The sequence below is a fragment of the Hippocampus comes genome, unplaced genomic scaffold (genome assembly GCF_001891065.2).
Source record: "Hippocampus comes isolate QL1 unplaced genomic scaffold, H_comes_QL1_v1.1 scaffold48, whole genome shotgun sequence".
NCBI classification, from domain to species: domain Eukaryota; kingdom Metazoa; phylum Chordata; class Actinopteri; order Syngnathiformes; family Syngnathidae; genus Hippocampus; species Hippocampus comes.
In genome coordinates this window covers 1,158,813-1,172,382 of record NW_017808403.1, presented here as the reverse complement: position 1 = coordinate 1,172,382, position 13,570 = coordinate 1,158,813, and the positions used below count along the sequence as shown (strand labels likewise).

At 50.1% G+C, this 13,570-nt stretch overlaps 1 protein-coding gene across 1 annotated transcript in view; it reads right to left on the bottom strand.

Annotated features, from left to right (window-relative positions):
• Positions 1-13,570, bottom strand: part of arap2 (ArfGAP with RhoGAP domain, ankyrin repeat and PH domain 2) — a 64,103-nt gene that overhangs the window by 45,487 nt on the left and 5,046 nt on the right. The window contains exons 4-8 of the mRNA XM_019858213.1: positions 12,718-12,794; positions 12,365-12,420; positions 10,730-11,047; positions 10,224-10,293; positions 5,474-5,594 (exon numbers count right to left, since the gene is read on the bottom strand). Of these exons, the coding sequence (XP_019713772.1) occupies positions 5,474-5,594; positions 10,224-10,293; positions 10,730-11,047; positions 12,365-12,420; positions 12,718-12,794 (642 nt within the window). The remainder of the gene's footprint in view (positions 1-5,473; positions 5,595-10,223; positions 10,294-10,729; positions 11,048-12,364; positions 12,421-12,717; positions 12,795-13,570) is intronic.

The following is a 13,570-nucleotide window of genomic DNA, read 5'->3' as shown; positions in this document are numbered from 1 at the left end:
TGGCGGCAGACTCAGACCCGTCTTCCGACGGGGGAAAACATGCATTTACTGTTCTTGGGGTTGTCCAAACGACAGCCGGGGGCCATTTGCGGCCCGCCACCCATTTTAAGCGGCCTGCTGTCATGTGAAAAAAAAAACACATTTAGACAAAGAAAGATTAAAACGGCAGTCATCTTATTATTATTTGTTTTTTGTTTTTTTGGCATCGCTTTGGGTGTCATCAGCATATACAAAGGCTTCAAGTATGAAAGTGAATTGGCCAAATCACGGCTGGATTGAGAAAATAATATCCTTGAAAGCTGCTTAACGGTCCGGTCATGTTTCGGTCACCGTTATGTTTTAGCTTCAGTCATGATTTTTGTTTGATGCTTTGGACTATGTCTGTTTTGGATTTAGTTTTCTCTTTGTTTTAATACAATTTGTCAAGTCCACCCTGCTCCTCCCTCTTGCCTGCTTTTTGGGGTCCACCACCACCTCGCAACGTGACACCTGCGACACGACCCCCAAACAACAACAACAAAAAAAGCAGGCAAACCTCATTTCCATTTCCATGTCCCGATTTCTCGTCATTCATTTACCGTTTGACGATTTTGCACCTTTATAACATAAACTAAATAAGGACCATATTTTCACCACCAAAATAGTGAAAAGGCCTTTGCCACGACGAACCGTGGGAAGCTCGCAGCCGCCGCGACCTTGCTTCGGAACAAAATGTACAGCGCGGGATTGCCCTGCGTTGCCTAGCAACACGACAGATTGACCCGGTACGTCCATTGCGGTATTTCCGTCGTCTGAAAACACGTCTGGTCAAGGGAAGCGAATCCCGCTGCCCGTGACGGCGGAACTCGCCGCCCCGGACGAAGCTCAGGCGTGACGTGAATCGATGACGCTTGGCTTTGTCGGCGGAACTCTGACGAGTCACATTTGCCGACTTTGTTTTCAGAGATGCTGAGCCGGATCTGTTCTGTGAGAGGGGGGGTGGGGGGGGGGGCTGTTGGCCGCCCCAAAAGCTTGGAAAAAAATTCCCTCAACGCCTTTTCACAGAAAGCTGATGAAATGAACTCGACAACACAAACAATGTCGAACTGCTTTCTTGAATGAGGCAGCGATTTACGTCAATTCGAGTTGTGAACTTCCTCAACATTTGGCCTTTGAGTCTTAAGCGTTCACGCTGACAACTTCAGAAAATCGGATCAAACAAAAGCAGACGAGAAAAACAAAAAAATGGCCGCATCGCAAGCCGTGGCTTTTTCGCTTCAACTTTGTCGATGAGATGAAGAGACAAAGCGGTCGCGTGAGCGCGGCGAGGAAGCTCAAATGGAGGCGAAGAGGAGAGAGCGCGCAAGACAACCTTGGGCGCATCTTGCCCCGAGTCGCGGGCAGTCCCCGTCAAGCAAGTTCATCTTTCATGCGAAGGAGCGTGTGCGCTTTTGAATCCCCGACTGAGAAGCGATGGGAATGTACAAACGGATTTATGTACTCACAACACGAGCCGACGCACACGCGCCCCAGCGGGGGCCGTGACAGACGTCGCCCGCTGGGGCAACGATTTAGCACGGCGCAGAAGAAGAGGGGAGGCAAAAATAAACAAATAAATCGTTGAAATAAAAAGTGTGGCTCATTTACATCCAAAGCTGGCCAGGGCGGAGGTCCGCCCCTTTCCACGCTCTCACAAATGGCAAAAAAGTAAGCAGAGCTGCGCCGGTTGGCTTTTGTTGGATGCGCAGATGATTTTTTTTTTTTTTTTTTGGGTCTATTTGAAAATATGCAGAGAGCCGGCGTGTCACGTCCAAAGTACACCGAAATCGAAATGAAGGTAACACGACTCTTTTTGGTGGTGGTTTCACCTTTCAACTGGCAATTGAAGAGCAAAAAAATAAAAAATGTCGCTTGAATTGCCATTTTAGTTTTGAATCAAACGATGAAACCAAAATGCCGCATTTGTCAGCTTTCAATTTTGAACACGTTTCTCTCGCATCAATGTTTTGTTTTTTTTTTTTTCTCCCGCCTACGTCGTGATGTCAACGTCGCGCGGGCCAATTGCAAGAGGAGCGACCCCGACCCGTTCGCACGTGTGACTGGTTGCGTCAAAGCGCCAAATCTGTTTGGTGGGTGACCCGCCGACGCGCCCTCGGCTGAGTGACAGGCAGCCCCTATCAATGAGCCGTCAATCATGCCACCGAGCCAACATTGTCTCCGAATGACCTGAATTAGCTCGCCGACATGCCGGGGGCTGAGAGGAGGCGCCCCCGAAACCCCCGCCGGCGGCCCCTCTTGACCTCAAAGGCGGCCCGACCCGGGCCGGCCGGGCCCGTTTCCCTCCCAAATTCCATTTCCGATTGGGCCGCATCCATAATGAATGGCCCGCTCCATTATTGACTGCTCTTTACATCTGCGGGTTTGACTGTTCCGCTTTCTGACTTCCATTACCTGCGCTGCTCTCGACTATTTGCCTCTTCTTTTATTCAGGGCTTTCCTCTCTCTCTCTCTTCCCCGCTGTCAAGCCGAGACAGGAAGGAAGCCGCGGACGCCGGGCGAGCGCCGTCTTCGCATTCACACGCTTGAGCACATTTGCTTGTCGGCCGCGTGCGCCGGATCGTCCCGCGAAACCTTGGCGAGATTCACTTGCAGTCACCTGTCCGGGCACGCCAAATATCAGGCGCGAAACTTTCCCGACTTTTTACAGGGTGCGGCGGGAATTTGAAGCGCACGTTGTGCCGAGCGAGCCAAAAGCAGACATGCCCGCGAGCAATGTCGTCCTCGACGCTTTGCTTGAACGTTGCGCTCTTTCAACATCGAAAGGTCCGTTCTCTTTTCGTGCGATTGAAATTTGAAGTTGTTTGAAAATCAACACTCATTTCTCATGTTTCGCATTAAATTAGCATTAGGCTACATGACTTGGTTTTTACATACACACACACACACACACACACACACATATATAATTTTTTTTTTTTTTTTATGGACACATATGGCTCAAAAGTCTTGGGCACTTATTCAGAGGCCATATTGTGTCGGTTTTGTGCCGCAGAGCTGATTTGACTTTCCATAAGGAGAGAAGACGCAGGCAAAGCATTGAATGCGGATGAAAGGAGAGCCAGGTCCACTCTGCACCCGGCGAGGAGATCTTAAAGGCCGCCTAACGCAGCCTCCATCAAAAGGAAATTTTTTTTTTAAATAATTAAAGAAAAAAAAAAACACAACAAAAAAAGAGGAGCAAGCATTTGTTGTGTTTGCTTCAACTGATGGCCTCCGCACGCGCAGTAAAACCAACAAATGCGTTTTTTTGTTCACCTTGTCTTGTTTTCAAGGGGACATACAGGATGTTGGAAACATAATTTGGATGTTTCAAGAGGAATTCAACCCTTAAAAATGTTCAAGCAAGAGCGCATTGTGCGTGCCAGCACTCGTCAAAACTTTCAGGCTTTGGGGACAATAACGAGCGCGAGCCGGAAGGTCAGAAATATTTGAGGAGGTCTGTTTGGTTAAAAAAAAAAAAAAATGACAGTTTTGTTCCCAACGCTTTACGGCACTGAAGTGCCTGAGCCCTTGGAAAGGCAAGCGCATGCAGAATCATTCCCGCCCTTCGTCAGCAAAACATTGTCTTGATTTCATCGCAATCGTGGCTCAAAGACAAGCGCAACAGTTGGGGAAAAAAAAAACTCAAGGCGGCCGGCCGGCCGGCGCCCACACCGCATGCCGCGCTTTTAATTCGTCACAGCATGATGAAGTTGCCCTTTTTTGAGCGTCCTCAATTTGTGACGACACCTGATTTGGGGGTGGGGGGCTGGGGGGCTTGGCCTCTGACTGGAGCGGCACACTCTCCTGGGTTACGCTCAACTCTTCCCTCCGATGTCCATCCCGCCTCTGGCCTTTCCCTGCAGTCGCCGCCTTGGCCCGGCTGTTCTTCCCGCCCGCGCTCCCCCTCGCCGATCGGCTCTTCGTGTCAGGGCGGCTCCTTCACTCCCTCGTTTTCCATCAGCCTCCTCGGGTCTCGCTGGTCCTCGCGCGCTCCCCAAAGATTGATGAGTCTTGGCTCCAAGGCGAGCGGGCTTGTTTAAAGATGCATGAGGGTGGGGAGTGGAGAGGTGTGGGGGGGGCGGGGGGGGGGCAGGTCTCTGGCTCTCTCACGCTCTCTTTTCAAGGCGAGCTAAGGTTGTCCTGCCATCCTGGGCAAGGAGAGACCACCCTCACAAATTCGGGCGTGTTCACCAAAACCAGCCAGAAGCCAAAAAAAAAAAAAGAAGCACTTTTCTTTCAGCGTCGTTGAGATATTAAAAAAAAAAAAAAAAGATGTGAAATGCCACTGTCTGTTCACCAACACGACAATGAGACGGGAAAAAAATGTCCTTGTTCATTTATGAAAGGTAAACATTTTTGGGGTTGGTTTTGAAATCGATTTTTTGGACGCTGGTTGCACTGAATACATTCATTGAAATGACATCCTTTCAGAATTGATTACGCACTACATATTATGACCGTATTTTCTGTCGGAATAAAAAGACGAGCAAACCGGCTTAAAAAGGAATTCAGGCGCAGGGGGTGGGGGGTGGGGGGGTCCCTATCCAAATGACTAGCTCCGGCCCTGGACTGAGCCAGCCCGAGTGGGATCGTGAGCGGCCGGTGCATGAAAATGATCGAGGCTCCTCGTGTCAACGTGCGCCCATCGCATCGTTCGTCGCGGCCGCGTTCTCCCTCGGCATCGGGGCTCGTGCGGCCGGCTTGGACAACGCCGCGTCTGCAGTTGACGTGTGGTCAAACGCGTCGCAATTATTTGCCAACTATTCTGGCCGCTTTGGAGCAATCTGAGCCATCATGAGGGTTTTTTGTTTTTTTTTCCGAATCTCTATTTGTCACCGTGGTAACTCAATTCAACTCAACAGTATTTCTAGAACACCTTCAAACAATGATCGCCATACGCCCGACGTAGGCGCGGAGAAACTCGGAGAGCAAAATGAGACGGGGTTATTTCAAGATTTAATTCGCAAATCGGAGGATCTTCGAAAGAACTCGCAAATGAGCCAGTGAAGGGATGTCAGAGTAGGACCGACGTGCTCCCTCTTGATACGAGTACTGGAGACGCGTCGCGGAGGATTGCCACAAATTCGTCCGTCGACACAACATTCATTCAAGTCTCCTTCTAAACAACCATGACGCATTTTCGTGAGACAAGATAAGTTGTCGCAATCGCCATTTTCAATTGGAGCCATTATCAGAATAATAATACCGTATGAATGGCGGTTGGTAGTCCCGTGATTTTGCATCTCAATTGTGTTCTATATTGGGGGGGGTTGTTCTACTTTCGGCCACTAGACGGCAGCACACTCTTGTGCTTGACAGTGTACATTTGAAATGAGAGAAGAGATCTTTGCCGAGATGAGTGAATTCCTCACTGCTTCCCCCATCCTGCGTTTTAGGCCGACAAAACCACCAGCTCGAGGTTCATTGGACAGTTGAAGAAATAGGCACATACCTTCTTTCTCAGCCCGGAATATGAAGGTCCGAAGCGAGGTGATGACCTCAAACTTGTTGTCGCCGAGAGCCCGCACCTGCCGGATGGCAGTGGCCGCAATCATCCCCTTGGAGTACATTTCCTGCACAGAGGAAACACCCGAGACCTTCACAAATGCAAGCAAACGTGGCAAATTGGAAGAGCGCGAACTAGCCGTTTTCTCTCGCTACTTGGATTCGATTGTTTTTTTTGGGGGGGGGGGGGGCATAGTTTGCATCAGTGGATGTGTAATTGTCGGCCGCACTGCTGTCGGTTTGGGGTCGGATTCCATTTTGACGAATCTCCTCATCAAACTCAAGCCACGAGCCATCAATACGGCATCGTATTGATTTACAGAAAATGCCTTCGCTGTTTGCCTCCCAACCAATCACGTTGATGAAAAGGCGCCCGGCTCCCGCGTGAGAAGCGCTTGAATCAAAATGCACTGCCAGAGAAAGATGACTTTATTAGCTGTGATGAGTTCTTTTCTATTCATTTATTTATTTATTTATTCCCCCCCCCCCGCCGCGGCCGCAGAACGAGAAGGTTTTCATGGATTTCCAGTGGCCCACAGGATAAAACCACAATTACACCAATTTTTTTGTTGAAGGGTGAACCTTGTGACTGTTTTTTTTTTTTGTTTGATTTAATCAATTTTCAGACACTTTTTCATGGAATTCACACAGCTGACTTCCTGTTTCCGTTTGAGCATGAAGACTTTTTTTGTGTGTCCTGTTGTGATTGGCATGTCCACCCACCAAATTTGTGACTTATTTGGTGTCCGTGTCTAAATCCTTCAAATTTTCCAGCGGGGAGGCTTGTTTGGACTTACATTTTCTTTGTTATTTTTTTTTTCTTTTACGGATACACGCTTTTTCCAAAAGCGGTGAATTTTCCGACATGACCGGCGCCCCAAATTTGTGGAAAAATAACAACCAAAAACTGTCACGTTGAAAGCCACTTTCTTCTCAGTCTGCACTGCACAACTGAACAAAAAGCTGAAGACGCAGCATGAGTAAAGTGGGACTTGGTGTCGTGTTTGGTGTTTTTCTTCCCGATAAAGGCATCCAAACAAGCAAGGACGCGACACTTTGCGGTGGGTCATCGGCGGCGCGAACGAGAGAGCTCAATACCAGGGAACATCGTTTCGAATCAGCGTTGACATCCTGACGTGACAAAGAAATGCCCTTCGGGTTTTGGGATAAAAGAAACCTAAAAGCGACGTGCATTATGTGACTCTGGCTCTGTAAAAACCGCTGACTCGTAAGAAGACAAATAAGACAGACGTTGCATTATTGATTCTCATCGTGACATTAGTGTTGTGACCAAAAAAAAAAGGGGGGGGCCATCATTTTGTTTGCTGCACACTGTCATATGTGGGTGGAAAGGAGGAACGGGAGGTGGTGGACTAGTGACTCCCTCCTGCCATTGCTTAAGTAAGCCGGTGACCTTGCCGTCCACACAACTCAAGCGGCCAAAAATATCACTCGGCACAGTCAGGAGGGGGGAGAACGAGGGAAATTTGGTTGGTGTGAGAGGCCCAAGAGGACTGAGGGAAGGAAACCGGGAGACACCAGGAGAGATCGTGCAAAAACGGGGCTCATATTCACAGCAGGATGCCAACGGTAGCAATAGCATTCACCCGTTTTGTCCTCCACAGGCTGGACAACACATTTGGAAAAAAATATATATATATAATACATATAATATGTAAAAAAAAAAAAATATATATATATATAGCCCTCGTGTTTCATTGTTTCAATGGCATCTGACCGGCAAAGCCCGTGTGGGCTCAATTTAAGTCATTCCAAGGAACGGAAAAGAGACAGGCAATTGGAAATTGGTCTTCTGTTTGTCGGCAAACACATTTCCGTCATGGGTCTCCTTCAAAGAAATGCGACCGACGGCGCGCGCGCGCATAAATGAGCTCAGTGGCTGATAATGGCGCCACCAGTTATGCTTTCACGCTAATTAATTGTCTTAATTCCAGTTTGAGGGTCAGGCAGGAGAGAGTCGTTTCATTGCGACTTGGGCATCTATAAACACTGGCGGCAAAGAGTCCGACGAAAAGACGAGGTCGGGCGAAAGAGACACCAACGCGCGCACAGCCACGCGCGGGCTACCCTCAGGAGGACAAAGAAAAGCAATGAGGCCTAACTATCTCTCTCTCTCCCCGAGATAACCCCCTCACCTGACTCGTCCACCCCCAACACGCCCAACCCTTATTTCTCCCCACGCTGACCTCCTCCCTCTCCGCCGCAGAGCCGGCTTGAGGGCGGAGGGGGACGATTTATTTTTTTTTTGGTTTTTTTTTCCTGCCTATTTGGCTCTGAACGCTCCCCTCCCCGCCCCCACAAAGAAAGTAAAAACGAGCCAGTAAACTTCACGGAACAATTAAGGCTGAGCGCTGGAGCTAAAGCACACAACAATGGAGGCGCCGTGCGGAGGGAGAAGCGGCGGAGGAGGGGGGAAGGATGGGGCTGCACCAAAAAAAAAAAAAAAAAAAAAAAGAAAGAAATAAGTCGGAAAAAAGGCACATTTGCAACGGAGGCACGAGGACACCAACTGGCCGTCAGGAAAAGCTCACTCACAATCCACGAGCGAGCTATTAAATCAAGATATATTTTTTCTCTTTTTTTTTTTACTTTTTTTGCACCAAGCTGCTCGCACCATTGGCTCCAATTAGTGTAGCGCGCGATGTTATTAGATCGAATACATATACACAAATACATAGATAGATTTTTTTTTATTATTTTTTTTTTTTACACGATACACTCCCAGGCTTCCTGCTCACGAGTTGAATTCAAAATTCTGCCTATGCAAAGAGAGCAATGTTCTCTTTCGTTTGCCAACCTCATGTAGGCAGGCATTCATTTAAAAAAAAAAAGTATTCAGGGCCCATGCGCACCCCAATCGAGTTGGGGGTTCGAGTTGCGCGCCCCTCCAATAAAGGACGATTCAAGGACGGCTCCTTTTAAAGTGGAACAATTCCGTTCTGTTCAATTGAGCGAGATTCCGATTTGCTTCGATACGGTACGACTCACAGTCACTGTCAATGGGGGGGGATTTGCCGCCAAGCTAAAACCCCGCCCACCCCGCTCGCCTCATCCCCTCATTCCCTTGAAGCCAGGCTTTGGACACACACACACACACACACAAACACGGGCGCGCACACGCGGGGCAGGCACGACGTCGCATATCGGGACCCTCGGGACTTAGCCGAAAGACCCCGAGCGTTCACCCGAGCCAATCCCCTCGTCTTGACGAAATCGGGCGAAAAGGGCCCGATCGACGGGATGGATTGGATGCAACGCGGCGATGAGACCGATGATCTCGCTCCTCTCCCACGCCACTTCGGCTACCCCCCGATGATGACATCACCGGAGACCTTTCAAGCTGCGACTGCGATTAAGTGCGATTACTTCTGTCTGGGGCTGACACATCCCGCAGGATTTCACACTACAAAAGAGAGTTTGCGGGTGTTAAAAGTTTCGGAGCGAGGACAAGCATGGCAATGTTTGTGCGCGCAGAGCCGCGCAGCAGCGAGGGCGCCGCGACGGCCGCGTCGCTTTATGACCATCGGCCAGCTTGGGCTTGACTAAACGGGGGTGAGAGACTTGAAACCCCAAAAGTCAGAAAGCGGAAGACGATAAAAGTTAGTTTCCGAAGGCATTGGTGGCGAGGTTTTTGTTCTACGTGCTGCTGCCTTTATTTGAATTTGCTGCATGGCCTCACTGAAAAACTCAGCTTCGTCTTATCTCAAATCGGCTCTCAAACTGGACTGAACGGAAAGGTTATTCATCGGTTCCGGACACGATATTCAACATGCGCCGAAAGAAATGCCATTTTTATTACCTCATGCTAGAAATAATTTTTTTTTTTTTAACATTCTTATCTCATGAAGTGTTCGTAGCGCCTCTGTATGCTCTTCTCCTATCGGACGCGGGTTGTTGTGTCTGGAACCGATTGATAGCCTTGCCATTCAGTCCAATGTGCAGAGTTGATTTGAGATAAGACTGAGCTGAGTTTTGGGTGTGGGCGTGCAACAAATTCGATTCACAGGTCAAGGTACTAATGAACCCGATGTACCCCAAAAAGTGGGACGCAAACATCCACAAAGGGCAAATCCTCCAATCATCCCCACAAGAGAGAGAGAAGGCCACCTCACGCTCTATCGAGTTGCTGACTCGCCGGCGCTCCCCCGATGATTCCCGTTCCGCCCGTGGCCAAACGTGTCCTGACAACTAAAGCGGCCGATACGACGGAAAGAAGCGGGCGTGGGAGTTGGGGTGGCGGTGCGTGAGCGGGCACAGAGGGCTGTAATTAGCAAGTGATTAACGAGGCGCCATCTGATAGGTCGCACATCATTGATTGTGATGGACTGTGGCAAAAAAAAAAAAAAAGGGAGCTGAACCTGAATGGGGGCATTGCGTTGTTTTGCCAAAATCCATTTCGAGGGATCGCGGGCCCGTTTTCTTTCTTTCGAATGAAGTTTGGGTAGAAGAGCCTTCACTTCCCCCCTCCGCCCTTTTCAGAGAAGCGGATGTATTTTTCCCCGTCTGGCTGGCTGGGCGTGGGGAGCCGCGCTCCGCCACGCTTGGCTTAAAGTCACTCCGTCCTTGCCCTCCTCCGTTCGTTAGCTCGCAACGCTAACGATGGATGAGGCGGCAAACGGGATGCGGGATATCGATTTCTTTGGCGCTCCGGCGTCCGGCGGGGGTTGAAAAGTTACCTTGTCGCTGTTGTAGTAGGCCAGCGTCTCACCGTCGAAGCGCACCCACCGCCGCTGGAAGACGCACTTCCTGCAAGAAGAGGCAAAGCGGTGAGCGGCGGCCGTCGGTCCGAGGACAAGCTCGTCGTCATGCGCTCGCAATACGCTCATCAGTTCCCCCCGCTGTGCGCCATTCGACAAGCAACAGCCCGCGATGATGAGCCTGTCAAATGTCAAGAAAAGCCGACTCCAATATCCTGCCATCCATTTTCTAATCCGCTTCCCCTCAGGGGGGGTCGCGGGCGCGCCGGAACCTGCGCCGGCTGTCTTCGGGCAAAGGGCCAGGGACACCCTGAACTGGTCGCCAGTTCGGGCAGGCTGAAAGAGCTGAGCCCGGTCGCCATTTAGACGACAAAGTTCAAGTCAATGTAAACGCCGGAATCCGTTTTATTTGGAACTGCAGCTATTTCTCCCATTTTTTGCTCGCTCGTCGGTTTGGACGTTCGTTCGCCGTCGGGCCGACCTACCCTTGAGGTGACAGCTTGTCCAGCCAGCCCATTTTCAGCACTTGAGGTTCCGCGGCGCCGTAAAAGCAGGCATACGGGGAAATATCAGGCAAACGGTCCCCGGGAGCCGCCAAAGATCGGGCGGAGAGATGGCGGTCCGCCACGATCCCCGAAGCAGGGCCAGAGTCGGGACCGGAGGCCGCCGGCCCCGCGCCGCCGTACTCTGCCGGGCTTTGCAGCAAACTTGGGAAAATGCTGGCGCACTCTTCCACCGTGGCGTATTCATCTTTGTCGAGGTCTGGGGTGGCCGCAACGGGGGGGCGCTCCTGGTCCTCGGAGCTGCGGGTCGGACAACACACGCCGCACAACGGTACGAGTTGATTTGTGCCGCACATTTCATGCACAAGACAATTAAACGCGCCTGATTGAAAAACGTTCAAAGAATTACGGAGAGATGATTGGATTAAAATGATTCAAAACCGAGTATCGGCCCAGATAAATTCAAACGGAGCGTGCAAATGGGGATTCAATCCGGAGGATAAAAGGATTGATTTGTGGGAATGCTGCCGCCAAAACAAAAGGGCCCGTTGTCAGCACTGATTTAAATCAACTGACACTTTGTCCAAAAGCGAGGAGCAGCGTAACCAAATGTGGCTTCACTTTTGGTTCTGGTCCTGGGAACACACGGCAGACCTTTACCGGAGAACCTGCAGGCTCGGGATGCTTTGCAGGCTCCCCGTGAGCACTGATTTAAATCAACTGACACTTTGTCCAAAATCTGAAGGCTCCCCGTACATCTCGCGTGTATTTTGGTCCGAGACCATTCCGAGACGGATACACCAGCAGCAAGATTTTCACGGAAGTCAGTGTCGTGATTCGAGGACAGATGTGATGAGGTCCACACTTTCCTGGTGTTTGGAAGAACTCTGGATCAGTTGCAGATACCCGCTTGATTTTATTTATTTTATTTTTTTTTTTTTAAATATGAAGACCTCAAAAGGCACCACTGAAGTCATCTAGCCTACTGGAAATATTTTTTTCTCTGTCCGGTTATTTGTAGCTTTCAGTTTTACAGTTAAGATGAGCGCCGATCTTGGACCTGGTTTGAGCAGGAGAAAATTCCACTCGTTGGTTTGATGAATACATGAACTGAATGAAAGACCGGAACTGAAATGTTAAGACGCGTGTCGACGTTGCGATATGCTCCGTTATCTTGGCGAAGGGGCAGCGTGTAGATATTAAAAAGAAGTGGATCGAGAGTGGACCCTGGCGGAACCCCGCAAGCGATCTTTGTTCGCTCGGACTCGTGCCGACCGATTTGAGACAAAGGAGTCCCTCCCTCGCAAGGAGGATGGAAGCGAGGACGGAAGAAAAAGACGTGCGATTGGATCAAGTCCTTCCGCTTGGAATGCCTTGCGTGAATTCTGTCGATTTTTATTGCTCCCCATTCTCTTGGCTAATTTGTCCCTCGACTAAAATGCTCTTCCATTTCGGCTTTGGGGGCGCATGACGACGACAGAAACGAATTTGCTCGTTTGATCTGCCACTTGGAGACGGACATGTTTACCGCAAAAACACAAACATGGTCACGAGTTATTTTTTCCTCTGAAGCCTCCTATTAATAGCGCCAGAGGAGATGAGAACATCGGCGCCTACCTGCGCTGCTTCTTTTCCAGCGTGTCCTTTGGCGCCACCTCTTCCCCACCTGGCTTCTGAAAGGACACCGAGGAGAGGAGCGTCAAATGAAAAGAAAATCTGCGGCGTTGCGCTCGGACACGGTTATCGCGTTGTTGCATTAAGCGGCGCTCGCTTTCGAGGGCAGCCGACATTTCTATTAACCTCTCGGGCAAGAGAGAAGCAAGCGCCACTCTGTTATGTGACAACATTAACGCTGTGAATTGGCGCTTTGGCCTGTGATGTTGTTAAATGGGGGGTGCGGGAGGGCACATCTGTTCCTCTTCGCTAAGCCGTTGCGTCCGCTGCACCGGTGGGAGTGGACGGCGTCTTACCGGAAGGCTTTGAGCGCCGTTGTAGAGGAAGGTCTCTCCGTAGGGAGCGATGGGCGTCAAGGTCCTGTGAAGCGGAGCTAAAAAGGGGGAGGGGGGAGGGGGGGGCACCACAAAAGGAGGAATTTGGTCAGGGTGCTGAATGGACAGACAAGTCAGTCGAATTGTCGATTTTTCCGACATCTTTTACTCCCTACGTTTGACAACCTGAAACGCGATTTTCTCCTTTGAGCAAACACGTTGCACATTTGTCGCCAATATTATCCCACATCATTTTTCAACGTCATGGAAAATATCATTGCGCATCTTTCTCCAGTATCACTTCACCTCTTTCCTTCCACGTTTCCGTCGTTTTCGGCACGTCGGCATTCCAAGCCATTTTTTTTTCCAACAATTGTCTTTTCTACTAATTTGGAGGGATACTGCTTGATATGTACTGAAGTCATATGACTGTCGAGCACGGGTGTCAAACTCAAGGCCCGGGGGCCACATGCGGCCCGCGAAGGCAAATCGTGTCTGTCGGCTTCACGTTTCTTGCCAATTGTCTTCACTTCACAACACCGACATGTGAGATCCTGCAAGATTTTGGTTGTTGTTATTACCGATTCCCATTCGGCCCCGCCTCTGCACTTTAAGCAGCAACATGCCGACTTGATTTACTCTGCTGATCAAAATCGAGGAGTTGGATGACTGTACTTCGGCTTCAGTAGAGAGTGCGAGTACTTTTGCCACCTCTCCCAAATTCATTTGGCAACCCTTGATCCGTTGAAGCATGGGGCCGTTTCTCTGTGTGCTGTTTGCTTCTACCGAGACTGCGGTCTGTGTTTGGGGCGGGGGGGGGGGGCGGGGAAAAACA